This window comes from Esox lucius, chromosome 17, assembly GCF_011004845.1.
Source record: "Esox lucius isolate fEsoLuc1 chromosome 17, fEsoLuc1.pri, whole genome shotgun sequence".
Lineage (NCBI taxonomy): Eukaryota > Metazoa > Chordata > Actinopteri > Esociformes > Esocidae > Esox > Esox lucius.
Window position 1 is genome coordinate 26,022,696 of NC_047585.1, and position 19,454 is coordinate 26,042,149.

Consider the following 19,454-nt stretch of genomic DNA (forward strand, 5'->3'; position numbering starts at 1 on the left):
AGCAATGTATAAAAAAACACACTTTTGGGTCACGAAAATGTGGAACATTTCAAAATAAAAGAGGTCGGCGTATTACTTAAAAACTAATATAAATTATATTTATTAATTGTTTAAGAAAATGTACCTCTCAAAACATTGACAACAATTAATATTTGTTCATATTTAAAAGGAATATCAATAAAAAGTGTGTATTAAAACACGTTCCAAGGTCAAATTTCAGACAATGCGAATAAGTATGGAATACATTTTCCCTCATAGCTCTAAAACTATTGTATGTGCCACAGTGAAAGCAAAGTAGGAAATGTTCAGAAGAGTGTGTAGAGTAAGACAAACATGTCTAATCACTGGTTATGGTGTGCTACATCTAGCAACACTATATTTTCATTTAGCCCCCAATGCAACTGCCACTGTACATGGGAAAAATATTGGCTCATAGAGAATAAAATAGTCTATACGCTGCAGTGAATGTATTTTAGGAAATGTTTATGAGACTGTATAGTGTGAATATATGCTGGAAAATCAAGGGGCACTAGGTAATTGCAATTGTTGCTGGCATTTTACTCTACCCATACCATTGGCCACAATTTAACTCAGTGGATATGAAATACATATTGACTCATGCAGAAAAAACTATTCTATACACTGCTGTGAATGTGCTGTAGGAAATGTTCAGGAGACCGTATAGAGTGATTTATATGCTGGAAAATGAAGAGGCACTGTGTATTTGAAATTGTTGCTGGCGTTTTCTATGTCAATACCATTGGCCACAATGCAAATGACTGTATATAAATACATATTGCCCTATCCAGAAAAAAACAACCCTATATGCTTGACTAATGTAATGTAAAGGTTATTCAGTTATTTCAGTTGGATTCCAATGCAACAGTTTCACGGGCCATAGCATACAAACAAATATGTAAGGAAGTATTATAGGCTAGGTCTACAGTAGTTGGGTTCAGAAAGAGCCAAAGTTGCTGTGCTCAATGTGTCATAGGCCTATACACATTGACGCCGACAGGGGGGGACAACCGTGAATGTTGTCCCGGGCCCAGGCCTGGGTGTGTCCCATTTGGTTGGCTTACATATAACTATTAATTTGTCAGTCAGTGTTGTATTCAGTACTGTCGAGAAGGTTAACAGTTTTTAAACTGAAGAATTGCATTGATGAAGGGATTCATGTTTTTTACTCTTACTTTTTTTATATAAAGCATTATGATTAAACCCTTTTCTGTAAAAATGGTTTGTTCTACCAACAGCCAATCAATGATACCCTAACACCTACAGCCAATCGGAGTGATACCCTAACACCAACAGCCAATCAGGGTGATACCCTAAACACCAGTGCCGACATAACTTTGTTAAAGCTGCACTAGATAGTATTAATTCAGTAAAAATAAAGAAGTGCCGGTGGAGTGTCATTTTATCATTTTTGGACCATGCCGCTACTTCCCAGCCAATCGCCTTCTGCGAGGCAGGCTTTCCTCCTTGGCTTATTTTACTTGGACGATATTATAAATAGCATAACTATGGCGTAAAGGGCGAAGTTTGCTTACTGTAAGAAACTACAATGGCAACTAGAGACCAGGACAACAAACCGTCGGTTCCTCCCTGTCTAATATAGCATACACTACAAAAATAGCAAAGCAAAAAAAGTCTTAGACCAACTCTCTGTACCTAGCTACCAGAAACCCTAAGCTAACATTAGCAAGGCTAAAGAAGAATGTCGTCGAACTCTGAGTTAGTGCTTTTTATGGAACAGGTAATTCCATTTTTCATATTTTTATTCGGAACGTGATTCTCTATCGGGCATTGGTGCAGAATCGCTTTCTGACGGATGAGTACTTGCAAAATGCTGTAATTGTTGTTTTACTGAAAAAATCCTACATAGTGGAGCTTTTTTCCCCAAATGTAACCACAAATGTGTTTAACTACAGTACTGTAGCTATCTGGCTAAAACATTGCCACCATGCAACCAAAACTAGGAGCACAGAAATGGAAGGACAAATCTAAAAGAGAACATCTAAAATGTGTAGCAGTTCAGTAATTGATTGGGACTGAGTAGGTTATGAATTGAAAATTCATTACCTGTGTTGAAAACAAAGGGATTTGAATGTGGCCTAGCTATGAATTAAAGCACTAAACAATAAAATGTTTATGACTTGTTTTTTGGACAGTCATTTCATTACTATTAATAAATTTTTTGGCCCGTGGTTTGGGTCCTAAATGTTAAATTCTGTCCCGGGCCCTGTCATTCTTGTTGGTGTCCCTGCTTGAATGTATATAAAAAATGTCTAGTCTGTTGTTTGAAATCATTGAATGACGCTGCCAAGCCATAATTATTAAAAAGAGGAGATTCTCCTGATTAAAATGATCCCCCACTTGATGAAATTGAAAAATATAAATTTTGCCAATTGCCTCAGTACACCAGCATGCCTCTCCATTGGAAAAACAATGGGTGGAGCTCAGAGTTCTAAAAAAAAAAGGTTTTGGGGATTTGCATTTGATGACAGTGATTGGCACAGCCAATCATATCTTATTTTAAAGGGGAGGTCCTGCTGGTTAAAATGGTGTCCGAAATAAAAACATCAGAAAATATACATTTTGATATATTTGCCTCTGAAGACCAGCATCTCTCTCCCAACCAATGGGTGGAGCTTAGATTTCCACAGGGGAAAGTTTTCGTGACTAGTGTATTATCGCAGCAAAGCCCGCTGACCTGTCTTGTCTTATTAAAATGGTGAGGTCCTCCAGATTAAAATGGTGCCCAACTTAAAAAAATCTGAAAATATACATTTGAGATCTGAATGCTATACAGCGTCGTCTGCTTGTTGTGCATTTTTCCATAGGGAAACATAGGCAGGCTCAGTGTTCGGAAGGTAATGTGTATTTCTGAAATGGTGAAGGCTAATGTTAGATGAGTGAAGTATATATATGTATGCGCAAGGGAAGCATGCATGTGTGCACAAGTGTTTAGTACAAGTATATACAGTGGGGAGAACAAGTATTTGATACACTGCCGATTTTGCAGGTTTTCCTACTTACAAAGCATGCCTTGTAATTGTCTGTAATATTTATCACAGGTACACTTCCACTGTGAGAGACAGTAACAAAAATCCAGAAAATCACATTGTATGATTTTTAAAAAAATAATTAATTAGCATTTTATTGCATAGCATAAGTATTTGATCTCCTACCAACCAGTAAGAATTCCAGCTCTCACAGACCTGTTAGTTATTCTTTAAGAAGCCCTCCTGTTCTCCACTCATTACCTGTATTAACTGCCCCCGTTTGAACTCATTACCTGTATAAAAGACATCTGTCCACACACTCAATTAAACAGACTCCAACCTCTCCACAATGGCCAAGAACAGAGAGCTGTGTAAGGACATCAGGGATAAAATTGTAGACCTGCACAAGGTCAATAGGCAAGCAGCTTGGTGAGAAGGCAACAACTGTTGGCGCAATTATTAGAAAATGGAAGAAGTTCAAGATGACTGTCTATCTCCCTCCGTCTGGGGCTCCATGCAAGATCTCACCTTGTGGGGTATCAATGATCATGAGGAAGGTAAGGGATCAGCCAGAACTACACGGCAGGATCTGGTCAATGACCTGAAGAGAGCTGGGACCACAGTCTCAAAGAAAACCATTAGTAACACACTACGCCGTCATGAATTAAAATCCTGCATGGCACGCAAGGTCTCCCTGCTCAAGCCAGCACATGTCCAGGCCCGTCTGAAGTTTGCCAATGACCATCTGGATCATCCAGAGGAGGAATGGGAGAAGGTCATGTGGTCTGATGAGACAAAAATTGAGCTTTTTGGTCTAAACTCCACTCGCCGTGTTTGGAGGAAGAAGAAGGATGAGTACAACCCCAAGAACACCATCCCAACCGTAGAGCATGGAGGTGGAAACATGGATGGGGCCATGTATCACGAGATCTTGGCCAATAACCTCCTTCCCTCAGTAAGAGCATTGAAGATGTGTCGTGGCTGGGTCTTTCAGCATGACAATGACCTGAAACACCCAGCCAGGGCAACTAAGGAGTGGCTCCGTAAGAAGCATTTCAAGGTCCTGGAGTGGCCTAGCCAGTCTCCAGACCTGAACCCAATAGAAAATCTTTGGAGGGAGCTGAAAGTCTGTATTGCCAAGTGACAGCCCTGAAACCTGAAGGATCTGGAAAAGGTCTGTATGGAGGAGTGGGCCAAAATCCCTGCTGCAGTGTGTGTGTAAACCTGGTCAAGAACTACAGGAAATGTATGATCTCCGTAATTGCAAACAAAGGTATCTGTACCAAATATTAAGTTCTGCTTTTCTGATGTATCAAATACTTATGTTATGCAAATAAATTACTTAAAAATCTTACAATGTGATTTGCAAGTGAAGTATTCAATTTTGGCCTAGGCAGCTTCTCATAGTATTTCCTCCTCTACAATGCATCACTATCGAGCTTAAACACTGGTGTTCCAGAATATACTCAGATTGGTTAAATGGTCAAAGCGTGACGGCTTCATTTAATTGGTCAGAAAAGCTATGCCGTGCCAATCAGAATCCTCGTGGGTATTCTCCGCTTGCAAACGCTCTGAAACGTACTACCGCAGAATGATTTACAAAAATAATATTTTTGTCACAGTTCTAGCAATATTTTTGTGACAGAACTCCGTCAGTATTTTACATTGGCAAGTGTTATATCAAGTTAGTTACAGTTATGCACATTTTATACAACTACAAATGTAATTCCTAGTTGCAAATCTTTTTTGCAAAACGTTTTACAGTTAGTTATTCCAAGTTTACAATTATAAAGTGTGCAACCTTATAACTATAAAAAACGAATGTCGCAGTTTTACCTTCTTTTACCTTTAACCTTGACTTTATCTGTCTGCTGGCGGGTGCTTTTGCTTGGCTCATAATCTAAGGCAACAACTAAAAATGAGTGCCAGCAGCTAAGCAATGACTGACCGTACGGTTTTGTTAGTACAAGAATGTGCGCGTCATACGATCGATTTCAAACCTACAAACAAACAAACAACGTAAATTACCTGTCATCCATTTGGCAAACAAACAAAAATATATAATACTTTGATTCGGTTAACTAAAATGTTACGGTGAAGGCTTAAAATTGACATAATATTAGACAAATAATACCGTAATAGGATTTAATAAGGTTTTACCCATTCGCTGAATAAATAGTTTTAACCACGAGTGGAAAAGGTTTTGCTTTTGATGAGTAGGTGGCAGAAAGCCCAAGTAAATAAGATAGTAGCCCGTTCAAGGAAATGTTGTGAGCCAAACCTACGGTGCATTGACAGCTCGTTGACACTATGGGTTAGTACGGCATTGTGACGTAGAACACTTGGCAAGAATTATAATGTTTGGAACGCGTTCTGAAGAACAGTCGTTGCCACAGCGCTCAATAGAAATGATAGGAAGAGCCAGGGTGGAAAAAAAAGGCCCAAAATTAGGCCTGTTTTCCGGCGATTTCTTTTAAACTACAGCAAGCAGCTTGAATATAAGGTAATATTATAAGTTTACAACAATATAAGTTTCATCCGGAAAAAGCGTTGTTACATTTTTCATCTGTCCAGCCTACTACTAGTAGTAGCTTGCTTGCTAGATAACACTGAGTAGTTGCTATGGTAGTGTGAAAAAGTGATGTTGAATGATTTGAAAGGAAGAACCCCTGCTAAAATGATTTGCACAATCTCTGTCTTAGTCTTTACCATAGGGTCTGCAAGTATAGTAGCTTGCTAAGTAATGGACGAGCCACCACCAGTCAAGAATAGAGTCTTAAGTAGCCACGGTTCTTGGTAACAATCTCCACACAACAGACAACACAACTTATTTTTCTTCAATTTAGATGTTTTGAATCATCTAGATCATTGGTTCCCAACTCTGGTCGTCGAGCACCCCCAATAGCACACATTTTTGTTGTAGCCCTGGACAAGCACACCCAATTCAACTCAATGAGAGCCTGATAATTACACTGAAAATTATAAACGCAACACTATTGTTTTTGCCCCCATTTTTCATGAGCTGAACTCAAAGATCTAAGACTTTCTCTATGTACACAAAAGGCATATTTCTCTTAAATATTGTTCACAAATCTGTCAAAATCTGTGTTAGTGAGTACTTCTCCTTTGCCAAGATAATCCATTCACCTCACAGGTGTGGCATATCGAGATGCTGATTAGACAGCATGATTATTGCACAGGTGTGCCTTAGGCAGGCCACAATAAAAGGCCACTCTAAAATGTGCAGTTTAACTGTATTGGGTGGGCTCCAGGTCGATCCGAAAACCAGTCAGTATCTGGTGTGACCACCATTTGCCTCACGCTGTGCGACACATCTCCTTTGCATAGAGTTGATCAGATTCTACTCAGCAGAAATCACAGTCAGGAGTAATCAGACCCTGCTTGGGTGTTTTTTTTTAATCATAATGATTATCTATTTCAGCATTACCGGTTTTTATGTGCAATCGATCATTCATCTGAACAATATTCTCAGCCTTCATATCGTTCATATGATACATCGTGGACGTGCTCTCGGAACAAATTCTTTGTGTTGCAGTTTTTGTATAACATCGGTGATGCTGAGCATTATGTCCAAGGCAACCGTCTCTGTCAGGCTGTCATATATGTGACACTTGCACTGAAATGTTTTATGTACACTTTTGTAGTGTTCACAAGTCACAGACCCACGAGACTCATCAACAAATAATTCCATAGAATTGCAGTTATCAGTTTTAGTATGAAGCTTTGAGACTTAAAGCACTAATCAGTCAATATTTTAGGGTGTCCATGGATTGGCTGCATAGATGGCACTCATACTCCTATCACAGCTCCTTTAGTAAATGAAGGAGATTATGTGAATAGGAAGTCTCTCTAAAGCATTAATGTGCAGATAGGCTTGCAAAGAATTGTAATTCTTTTGAGAATTGTACTTATTTACTACTTAAATATATGTTGAATGTAGGCACTGAAAGCAGTTGAATTAGGTAGGGGAGGCTAAACAGCATCACAATTGCTTGTACTGATATTATACTTTCCTGTTTGAGGTATATTTTTTCATTGCTGCCAAGTACGGTTTGTGCCTGTTTGGTGCACCTGCATAAATGACCCCACTTGGGACAGGCAAGCGAACTCGACAGTGAAAACTGCCCAAAAGCAACTATACTACCTGAGGAGCCTAAAGACATTTGGCATGTTTATAAAAACGCTCACCAACTTCTACAGGTGCACCATTGAGAGCATCCTCTCAGGCTGCATAACTGCCTGGTATGGGAGCTGCTCCGATCACAATTCCCCCAGAGGGTGGTGAAGTCGGTGGAGGGCGTCATCAGCTGCCATCTCCCCTCTGTGCAAGGCATCTACCATACATGATGCCTTCGGAAAGCACGGATCAAAGGCTACAGCCACCAAGGCTATGGTCTATTCATACCGCTGCTGACATCTGATTGACACTACCAGAGCATCGAGGCACGCATTTCCAGACTCAGCCCATAAGGCTCCTCAACCAGCAACACTGATCCATGATCATACTGATCACAAATTAATATTCCAAATGCTCTGGTGTCTTTCTATGTATATTTAATGTACATTAGAATATTATTTTGTATGTACCATTTATAGGCATATTACACTCATATTATATTTATAATGTTCAATACTTCTACCCATATTGTTCATATTTCCCATCCTAGTCTCTTAAAATTGCTGCTAGTTAAAAATTGTATGTATATTGCAATATTTTTGCTTTATATTTCTTAATTCTATAAATGCAGATGGGTGCCACTTGAGATGTGACTTATTTTTTTCTCAATTAACGCTAATTTTCTGACACGATAGGTCCTTTGCTGCTGCTACCGTATTGCTTTTTTCTTGAATGTGTACTCATTTTGCATGTGCATTCATTAATATATCCAACTCCACTGGGGAGAAGTATGGGCTTCGAGACCTTTTTCCCCTGTTGTTATGGTGAATCACATTATCTGGGTAGCACTGATGAGTGCTTATCTCCAAGTGCACATGCTTTACTCAAAGTTAACTTTTCTCTGAGTTGACTGAACTAATTGTTACCACCTGTTCTGAAACTGTTAACTCTGAGTTTCACAGCTCAGAGTCAGTCAACCCATAGTTGTGATTTCAACTCAGAGTATGTTAACTCTGCTTTCTGATGTACCCCCAATGAGTATTGCAAGCCAGCGTTGTGGAAACAATAATCGCCCCCAGTATTTTAAACCAGACTACCTCGCACTGGTCCTATTCATGCTTTGTTGGTCAATAATGCCATGCCTTTTTTAACCAGAGCATGTCTATCTAACGTAGTCATGGACAAAGCGAATCAAACTAGAAGTGGATTCTAGAAAAGGAAAAACACGTAGAACTACATATTAAATAGACATTTTGGTGAATACATTAACATTCCCACTGTAGTCAAATGTGTCCCCGCAATATCAGAGTCACTCCTATGCCCTTGCACGTGAGACCTAATAAACTCATTGACATACACTAATTGCAATTTAAGAAGCACCTCGAATTGCCATTTTCACTTGTGTGTGTGTGTAACCTTGGGTGTCTGTAACAAGCCAAACATTCAAGGGTATGTAAACTTTTGATCAGGGCCATTTGGGTGATTTCTGTTATCATTATGATTTAAAATGGAGTCAAACAACCATGTGATAATAAATGGCTTCATATGATCACTATCCTTAAATAAAAGACAGTTATTTTTGCATAATCAGTCATATTTTCAAAATCACTGCCAAAATATGACAATTTTTGCCAGGGTATGAAAACTTATGAGCACAACTGTATTTCATAAAATCAATGTAACCACACAATAATTGATTTTGAGTGTCAGTGTTATAAAATAAAATATAAAAGAACAACATTTCAATGTGCCATTTGTAATTCGGTAATATGAGAGAAATGGTTAGGGGTCTGAATGCTTTTGCAAGGCACTGTGGATATCAAATTGCTAAATTATTTATGATACCTCCATCTTAAAACATTTCATTATGTTATTGTTATACTGAGTACAAATCACAATTAAATAAAAAAAAGGGCAAAAACTTCACGACGATAATTACAGACCAAAGGCAGAGAGCTGTATATAATCAGTCTAAATCTATACTGAGACCTGTATTATGTGTATTCTCCGAAAAGTAGTTTGTTTGGAAAGAAATTGAAATCATATAGAATACTATAGTGTGGTTTGTTCTTGAATATTTGTATGTAACATTGTAGAGGAATGCATGGAAACTGTTGATTATTGTTAATATTAATGTTAATGCTATTGTGACACCTGGTGGCCAGCAATTTGCCTTTAGAGTGGCATAATTGTATTTTATGGGAAGATAGATTGTTATGGTTAATAAAAATGCCACGGCTATGTGCTGTATAAATACACCACATTCACTTGAGCCTTAATGCTTGGTTGAATTACTTAAACTAAGCGACCGACAGACTACATGCATGCATCGTTGGCAGACGGAATCCCATCAGGAGTGGCTGCAGCACCCACAGCACCCCTCCTACCCACAACTATACACCTGAGGCCAATTCAATAAATTGGATGTGATTTTGGACAGCACACACTTGTCTATTTGTTCCACAATTCACAGTGCATGTCAGAGCAAAAACCAAGATGTGAAGTCCAAGGAACGCTCCAAAGACCTTGAGGCGTAGATTTAGAGAAGGTTGGAAAAAATAAATCCATTAAAATAGCATTGAAAGTTCACAGTTGCGTGGGCTCCATCATTATGAAGTGGAAGAATGTTGGAACCTTTTCCCTTGAGCTGGCTGTCCAACCAAAGTAAGTAACCTGGCAAAAGGGCATCAAGGAGGTGACCAAATACCCAGTGGCCACTCAAACAGCTTCTGAGTGTCTCTGCAATGATGGATGCACCTGGCAGAAATCTCTACAGAAGTCCATCAATACAGTCTCATATTGTATAGGGGCCAGATGCAAGCCCTTCAAGTAAATAGCATATGACAGAATGGAGACAATGTTGTGATTTTAGTAGCATGGCCTTAAGATGGTGTCTAATTAGCCAGGGCACTATGGCCAATTAATGCCATAAGGCCAATCAATAAAATAGTTACATTACTTCAAAATAAATAAATGCTGTTAAAAAAGAAGTGATTTAACAAAGTCCGTGTGTGACACATGCCTTAGTGACTAAGAAAGTCTCATCCAGTAACTTTTATTTTTGCCTTTATTTTAAGAGATACTGTTACCTTATTTTTGGAAACATTTATTAGCCTGAGATAAACTTTGTTGATTTTTGTTCCTGATTTGAAAATACATGAAAAAAAAAAACATACATTAATTTATTGAAACTGCTCTGGGTAAGAGTACACCAAGAATTAGGGTGAATGATGGGAGCTTATTCCTACCCAGTTGTCTTGGCCTTGTGGAAGGGAGTGAAAATGGGCAGAAGGCAGGGGATGCTATCTTTTCCTTAAATTATATGCAGCCCATCCAGACATTCCCCAAGTCCCAGAGCAATTCAGTCCAACACAGAGCCAGCCATTCCAGTTATACAGGCAGGCTGGAGTAATTATCTGTGTCTTGAAATCAACAACAAATAATATGATCACGAGTCAAGAGTTAAAAAACGACTAAGGGTGGTGCTTACAAACTTTATTCTCATACATAAGAAAATAGCATTTCTGGTATTAAAAAAAATAGAACCTGTATGTTGACCCACAGCTGGGTCACATGTCTGTCTCCAGAGGGATTGTGTGGTCATGTTCAAACCAGTCATGTTCAAATATTTATTTTTAATGAACAACAAATGTTTCTGTATAGAGACCATGTGATGATGATTGCCAGTAATGCTGCTGATGAAGCGCGTGATATGTTGGTGATCCATTCTGTGTTTATCTGTGTGAAAGTAAAACAATCAAACTTTTGGCTCATCATGGGTTCTGAACCATGTAATGGATGGCAAATGTGAGTAATGGATGTCAAGGCTCAACTACTAAATCCAAACTACTAAATAAGTGCAGTAGAATATTGAAAAAGCACCTTTTCCACTCAAACCCACAGATTAGTTCCTACATAGCAGAGCTCGCTAGTCCTTATCCTGCTAACATAATTGCACTTGAGAAGAGAGGGATCAGCTTGATGTGGTGAGACAGGTTAACTCATTAATGGAAGACTTGGTCTCATAATGAATCCCTATCTGATCTCCCCACAATATCAATAACATTACACAGGTTCATAAAGCAATACTACATTAGAAAATCCAAACAGACTCAACTGGATAGCTTAATATACTGACTCTGGCTTGTCTCTTCATAGAAGCTTCTACATGTTTTCAACATGTAGGTAAATGTGATAAGACGGAAACAGACGGGACAAAGATCAGCTGCCCTTTTCTGGTAAGTATATTACTATACTGTATAAATTATTAGCTTTGCTTGCTGGCCTAACCTACGAACCTCTACTACCGGAAATTACTAAGCAGTTCCTTATATCAGCTACTTTGCATTGTAAAGCTAATGTAAAAAACATACAGTATACAAAAAAGTAACTTTTGCTGAGTGATTTTGTTGTCAACATATATTTTAAAGTTTAAAGATAATGGAGCTTGTACGTATGTGCTACATCATAAAGTGTGTAAGCAGTTCACACAAAAAGGTTGTTAAAAAGGACCTGTGATTTGGCAACAAAATAATTAAAAGAAACCCCATTTCTATGGGAGCATGGACCAGGAGGGCAGCAGTGTCTGCTGGTTTTTCCTCAGAAAATCTCACCCTTCAATCAGCATTTGATGCAAACCTGGGAAAGGTGGGTACGAGTGATCTCTAACAAGTTATTACAGTAAAGACCAGGAAAGGGCCGTGGTGTAAAAAACTAGACACTAGTCAGTGGCCCTGAGATTTTTTACGCAGTGACAGGAGGCAAGAATTCAGGGATGTGGTGGTAGCAGTATTTGATTGGCCTATATAGGGTCAGGGATGGAAATTATTGGGGCCATAGAGCTTGGCACGGTGTACAGACTTTAAATAGGCTAATAACAGAGATTATGGGCTAGAATGAGCTTGGTTATTGATAGTTTTAGAGGGCAATGCACTATCTCGAAGAGGGAGTAACTCATTAAACTCACTGAGCAATAGGAATCTGCAGAATATAATGTGTGACAGGGTAGTGTTTAAAGACAACTAGCACATTAAACACTATTCTGACCTTGAGTATGTCATCTGCTCCATGTAACAAGATGTGTGTGTATATGTGGTGTGTGTTAGGGGTGTGATATTTAGCGTAGGGGCCTGAAATCCACTTTAAAAGAAGAAGTTCACCTTTTTACCAAATACGTGAATGGCATGTAAAAGAGCCCGAACATGTTTTTTGAGATCTAACTTAGCTAACCTGCCAGCAATATCCTCATGTTGGTTCAGTAGTGGCAGGGGCACAATTAATAAATGTAAGCCCCATATTTATTTTCTCTGTCTTAACCACTTTTAAAGTATTTCATATACACTCAACTAAAGGATTATTAGGAACACCATACTAATACTGTGTTTGACACCCTTTCGCCTTCAGAACTGCCTTAATTCTACGTGGCATTGATTCAACAAGGTGCTGAAAGCATTCTCTAGAAATGTTGGCCCATATTGATAGGATAGCATCTTGCAGTTGATGGAGATTTGTGGGATGCACATCCAGGGCACGAAGCTCCCGTTCCACCACATCCCAAAGATGCTCTATTGGGTTGAGATCTGGTGACTATGGGGGCCATTTCAGTACAGTGAACTCATTGTCATGTTCAAGAAACCAATTTGAAATGATTCGAGCTTTGTGACATGGTGCATTATCCTGCTAGAAGTAACCATCAGAGGATGGGTACATGGTGGTCATAAAGGGATGGACATGGTCAGAAACAATGCTCAGGTAGGCCGTGGCATTTAAACCATGCCCAATTGGCATTAAGGGGCCTAAAGTGTGCCAAGAAAACATCCCCCACACCATTACACCACCACCACCAGCCTGCACAGTGGTAACAAGGCATGATGGATCCATGTTCTCATTCTGTTTACGCCAAATTCTGACTCTACCATCTGAATGTCTCAACAGAAATCGAGACTCATCAGACCAGGCAACATTCTTCCAGTCTTCAACTGTCCAATTTTGGTGAGCTCGTGCAAATTGTAGCCTCTATTTGTGGTGGAGATGAGTGGTACCCGGTGGGGTCTTCTGCTGTTGTAGCCCATCCGCCTCAAGGTTGTGTGTGTTGTGGCTTCACAAATGCTTTGCTGCATACCTCGGTTGTAACGAGTGGTTATTTCAGTCAAAGTTGCTCTTCTATCAGCTTGAATCAGTCGGCCCATTCTCCTCTGACCTCTAGCATCAACAAGGCATTTTCGCCCACAGGACTGCCGCATACTGGATGTTTTTCCCTTTTCACACCATTCTTTGTAAACCCTAGAAATGGTTGTGCGTGAAAATCCCAGTAACTGAGCAGATAATGAAATACTCAGACCGGCCTGTCTGGCACCAACAACCATGCCACGCTCAAAATTGCTTAAATCACCTTTCTTTCCAATTCTGACTTTCAGTTTGGAGTTCAGGAGATTGTCTTGACCAGGACCACACCCCTAAATGCATTGAAGCAACTGCCATGTGATTGGTTGATTAGATAATTGCATTAATGAGAAATTGAACAGGTGTTCCTAATAATCCTTTAGGCGAGTGTATTTTTAACTTCATCTGAAACATCAGACTGCATTTTGTCTGATTCAAAGGCATCACAATGCTGAGATAATAATGTATTCCAGATGGTACAGCAGTCTAAGGCACTTTTTTCATAGCACCAAGCTGACCACCATAGTCTAGGTTTGAACCCTGAATGTGCCTCTAGATGATGAGTGATGAGCAATGCAAATTGAACAGCATTTCCAGGTTTACATTTTCTTTTTGCATTTTAGCTCGGAAGAACATTAACAGGGATTCCCAGATATCACCACACTCTTTTAAAGTTGCTTGCCTCCAAAATCGAACAGAGATTTCCGGTTCTGTGACCATACACTCTCATGCCTTGACCCACATGGAATGGCTAGATTCAGATGTCTAGTAGGAAGGCTATCAGCAGTCTTCAATATTCCCCAAAACATCCCCGATGGGAGCTGTGGCAACCAGACAGGTCCGTAGATAAAATAGGATATCATACAATTGTGAAGACAGAAGGGGGCCGATCTGGGAGAACAAGGACAAAATTGTTGTTTTTTTTTTTTACTGCATTGGTTTTCCGAAAAGCCTGTATTTGGATGTAACTGCCCCTGGCAATGCTGAACCAGCATGTAGAATAGCAAAAAAGCAACCTTTATACTAATTCAAATACAGATTTAGTTAAAATATTGTGAACTTCTCCTTTAAGCAGAACAATCACATCCCTGAGATTGCCATAACCTCTGAGCAGTATCAGGACGTGCCCACATTTGCTCCGCTGCAGGAGGGAGGAGAGCAGAGAACAGCGGGTCTGAATGAGTCAGTACATTTTGTCCGAAGTCTTCTTCTGTAGACTCCTGATGAAAATCCTGACTCCCTGACAGAGCTTCCCTGCAGCCGACTGGGCGGATAACTCAGACAAACCCTGGTTGTGGTTGAGATTTGGACTGAGCTGCGTTAGGCTACACAGGCACCACCAGAAGATGGAGCACCAAGCTGCTCTGTATCCTGGAGGCGGGGTTATTACAGTTCTGTCAGCCCAGTCAGGGGGCTGCGACGGGTTAAGGGGTGCCATCAGTATGACCACTGGCCTGAGCTGGGTTTGCTGTGTGATGACACTGTCTCAGACGGTGGCTCTCAGGATTCTGCCAGGCCGGGGAGTGCGGTGAACCTTGGTGTGTTTTGAGAGGTGGTCGCTGCGGGCAAACTTTTTATCGCAAAGACAGCACACATAGGGCTTGACCCCTGAGTGGGAGCGCCGGTGACGGGACAGCTCGTCAGAACGAGAGAACCTAGAGACAAAGGAGCACAGGTCAACACCCTGTAGGAAGCCCTGTTTGTGATGATTTAAATGCATTTGATTTCTTTCTAAGCTGTACTGTTTAGTAACAGTGTGTTAAGATGTCTAACATTTTCTGAGCCTTCAGTGTTCACAGTGGATATCAAAAGTCTCATTCTAGCTCATCAGCTCCTTTTAAGGTTTCTGTTAGCCTATTGGTAGCCTCTCTAATGGTCTTTCTCCTTGCCCCTTCAAACAATCAGGGTCCTGATGTTTACAATGTCCTGGCGGTGCCATCTTGTGTCCACTTTTTAATAATGGTCTTCACAATGCTCAATGATACATGTAATGCTTTTGGAATAAAATTATATCCCTCTCCAGATTTGTACTTTTCAACAATAAGATCCTGAAGATGTTCTTTTTAGGTCCTTGGCTGTCTCTGCAATATGCAACCAACAAACCTTAAAAGAAATCCTAAAGCAATAACTGATTTTATTTTAGTCAATTAGAATCACTTCAGTTGATGTCAGGTGACGACAGGTTATCTTTGTAAATTATTTGAAATGTGATTGGTTCAATCTGAACAGTTACAACCCCCATTAAAGGTTGTACACACTTGTGCAACCGAGGCACAGATAATAATTTTTAAGATATTTCTGAGGAATTATCCATTTGTTTGTTGGTTACAAGACCTTATTGAAGGTGAAAAAAGGTCTGACATGATTTGTCTTGAATTCAGCTTTAACATAAACAAACTCTGAATTTTCAATGATGCTGTATTGACTTTTTATATCCACTGCATATTGTTACGGTTTTATACAAGCTCCACTCCGCACCTCTGCAGGGAAAGTACAATCAATGTTTTATGGCATGCATTGCAAAATAATTACAGTGGCATATTGTGTCAATATTCCCCCCAAAAATAACAACGGGATATAGCGTCTTTCATTAAACTGTACCTACTTCATTTTTAATTACTCATCGCAAGCTTCATTTCCACTGTCTGATATTTATGCCATTGACTTGCGTTAAAGTAATTAATTAAACAAACCCAAGCTTCCTTAGTTTTAACTGCATATTGACTATCTTGTTATGATCCAGTATATCCCACCTCCAGCCACAATCAGGCCAGCTGCAGGTGTACGGCTTCTCTCCGGTGTGTCTGCGGAAGTGGGCCTTCAAATGGCTGCTCTTGGTGTACATCTTTTCACAGCCCGGATGAGAACATTTGTGCACCCTTAGTGTCTCTGTAGAAGAAGGTCTGTTTACTCTAAGAGGGGCCACAGCTTTCACCACAGCACCTGCAATGTGACCCCCAACCACCGTTGCCCCAGAAACCCTCACAGTGATAGGAAGGGGGGCGATCTTTACATACTTCTGGTCTGGAGCTCCGGCATCTGTGCTGGGTATGTTGAGAAGCGTGGCTGGGGAGGTGGGCACCAGGGTAAAGTTCTGTCCTCCTTGGAACCCGAGAACCAGGTGGGCCAACCTCAGCCCACTGGGCGACCCAGCTGGAGAGCCTGTCTGAGGAAGCGGTTGGGCAAGAGGGAGGGACTGGATCTGGAAAAACAGGGGTGCTCCAAGGAGTACTGAGTGGGACGAGGAGGGACACTGGGCAACTGGGCAAGGGTTGTGAGAGGTGTTGGGGTTTTGCGTGGTGGGGGTTGACAGGTCAGCACTAGTGCCTGGGCTAAAGTCTCCCCCTGGGGGGGAGCAGGACTTTTCCATGGAACTGGAAGGGGAGGGAGCAGGCTCTTCCACGGGGCAGGAAGGAGATGGAGCAGACTCTTCCATGGGTTTGCTAGAGAAAAGAACCCCTTCTCTCACAAGTTCCATCTTCTCCCTGAGGAACTCCTCAATGTCCTCCAGGGTGGGAGAAAAGGTTGAGGTCAGGCCGGGGCTGAAGTCAGGGAGCCCAGGGTCCTGCGGCATGCCATCTTCTGGCCGCTCCCATTCCATCTCCACAGGGTTCTGACAGAACGGGAAGCTGCCCCCTTCCTCTTCCTCCTCCTCCTCTTCCTCCACTCCTGGGCTGAGGCTGAGCCGAGCCCCTATGTCCCTGATCTCCGGGCTGTAACACGAGCTAAAGCTGCCCCCTTCACTCCCACCATCACTGCCCTCCACGAGCCCCACGGAGACCAAGCTAGCACTGTCTCTGAAGAAATCATTTTCAGATGACAATGCTCTGTTGCTTAACGATACCATTGATACAGTCCAAGTACACAAGAGAAATGTCAGCAGGGAATTACGCTTCCTTTTACACCTGCAGAGAAACCTGGGGAGCACAAGATTTAGAAACATGACTGATTCAAAATAAGTAAGGCAATATTTAATCCTGACAATAACGCACTTTATTATGGGGCAAAATAAATAAAATGGGTGTGCATTTGTGGAAAGGGCAGTTGAAAATAAATTCAGTTCAAGTTTTTGGCTGGACCACTCAAAGACATTAAGTTCAAGCCTTTGGCTGGACCACTCAAGGACCTTCACAGACTTGTGCCAAAGCCACCCAAGCGTTGTATTGGCTGTGCCCTTTGGGGCATTGTTGTGCTGAAAGATTTACCTTCTCCCCAATCTGAGGTCCTGTGTGCTCTGGATCAGGTTTTATTCAAGGACCTCGCTGAATTTTGCTCTGTTCATCCTTCCTTCAATCCTTCCTTCAGTCTCTCATTTGTTGCCGTGGAAAAGCTCCCCCATAGTTTAAAGCTCCCACCACAATGCTTCACGGTAGGCCAATACATTAGCACAGATTTCAGAAAACGTGTTGTTTCTTTATTATGGGGTATTGTGTGTTGATTAACTTTTTCTTTTTTGTAAATTAACTAAAACTGACATGTATAACACAACAGAATGTGGAGAAAGTAAAGGGGTCTGGATACTTTCAGAAGGCCAGTACATCCCAGAGTGAGATAAACTTGTGTATATATTTTGTATGTGTTTACGTGCAGTTGAAGAGTGGTCTGTGGCGCTGAGTGCCCAGCACATACAGTGGAGTCCGTTGTCGTCTATTCAATTCACTGGAGATTCTGGGGTGCCTGTCATTTATTAATATAATTTGCTGAAATCAACTGGCCAGGTTGGAGGTTACCTCCCTTGACACATTAACACATATATGTTAAGACATAATCTTATATCCCATTCAGAACACCAAGGATAAATTCAGAAGTATGGGGGGCCTGTGCAATAATAGTTTTTTAGTAGGCTACGTTTAAAATAAAAGTGCAGCATCATTCTGTTAGCATGGAAGTGAAACTGAAACCGGACCTTTTACAAATGATAGCACAAAACAATTCAAATGGGGTCAAGAAGTGCATGGATTATACAATATAATAATTAATGATGACACGTACAGTGTAAACACCGCCCAAACATGACGCCTAGGTGTTTCGTGTGCAAAACATGCGGCATGGTTGTAATAAATGCATAATAACATCGTCGTTTTCACCAAAAAGAATGATTTACAACTTAAATGCTTTTAACCTTAGCCCATGGATAGGCGACACGCATGGTAAGCCACCACAGCAAAAGGTTAGACGGGAATTCAAGGCTCAAATTTTGGAACGTGTGGCCAATAGTGTAACTAGAACCATCGCCCAAACAGAAACAGCAAATATCATCACTTACCATCGATGAGCACGAAATACATTCAGATTTCGAAATGCACCATCCTCAAAGTTTTTCTCCGTCGTGTTATTGTTGCAAAAACCCCTCGCGTCCTTGCCACGGTTCCATGTTGGCATTCTTTCTGAGCCCATCACATGACTACATCGCTGTACACTAGAAGACACGGATCCAATTCCGCTGTTGTGATTGGCTACGCATATGGAGGCTCGCCCTGACACCTAGTGTTTCATTGGTTTTCACTTGATCAAGGGGATTTTTTTACATTATTTCCGTAACGTCACTGATCTGTCCACGGGAAAAATATAATTGTCCACAGTCCTTAAATACTGTATATACTGTGTACTCAAAATGGCATTATATACAACGTGGCTCATTCAGGTAATGCAAGTGATGACTAATGGTGACCTAACACAAACTGGACGAGATTTACTGCGGTAGGTTTGTAGAATAGAGATTTTACTATTGAACAGTCTATTACTTAAAGGGGCATTTCACTGTACCACCACTGTATATATCGATTACTAATGTTAGCAATTAGTACACATTTGTACTACTTCCTTTGTATTGGTCTGCTCATAAAATCGTACAAGTTCCAGAATCCTAAAATAAAATGGTGAATGGAGACAATGGTAATTGTTAGAACCTGAAAAATACACTTTTAGACAACAGATTTACACCGATCAGCCATAACATTATGGCCACCTGCTTAATACTGTGTAGGTCCCACTTTTGCAGCCAAAACAGCCCTGTCCCGTCGAGGCATTGACTCCACTAGATTCAACTTTGGGATCTGGCACCAAGGAGTTAGCAGCAGATACTTTAAGCCCTGTAAGTTGCAAGGTGGTGCCTCTTTGGTTCGGACCTGTTTGTCCAGCACATC

General features: G+C 40.8%; 1 protein-coding gene across 4 annotated transcripts; it reads right to left on the reverse strand.

Moving 5' to 3' along the window:
• Positions 1–13,621: 13,621 nt before the first annotated feature.
• Positions 13,622–18,697, reverse strand: si:ch211-117k10.3 (Krueppel-like factor 15). Of its 4 annotated transcripts, none has more exons than XM_010896124.5 (3): positions 18,575–18,697; positions 16,326–17,225; positions 13,622–14,963 (listed from the first exon to the last, which is right to left on the reverse strand). In XM_010896124.5, the coding sequence occupies exons 1-3, from the start codon at positions 18,688–18,690 to the stop codon at positions 14,795–14,797; spliced, it is 1,185 nt and encodes a 394-aa protein (XP_010894426.1). In that variant the 5' UTR covers positions 18,691–18,697; the 3' UTR covers positions 13,622–14,794. The 4 variants fall into 4 exon arrangements, with proteins under 4 accessions (XP_010894426.1, XP_010894424.1, XP_019910774.1 ...); XM_010896122.5 differs by having other exon boundaries at positions 16,062–17,225; XM_020055215.3 differs by having other exon boundaries at positions 16,062–17,225; positions 17,514–18,690.
• Between the last annotated feature and the right edge of the window lie 757 nt (positions 18,698–19,454).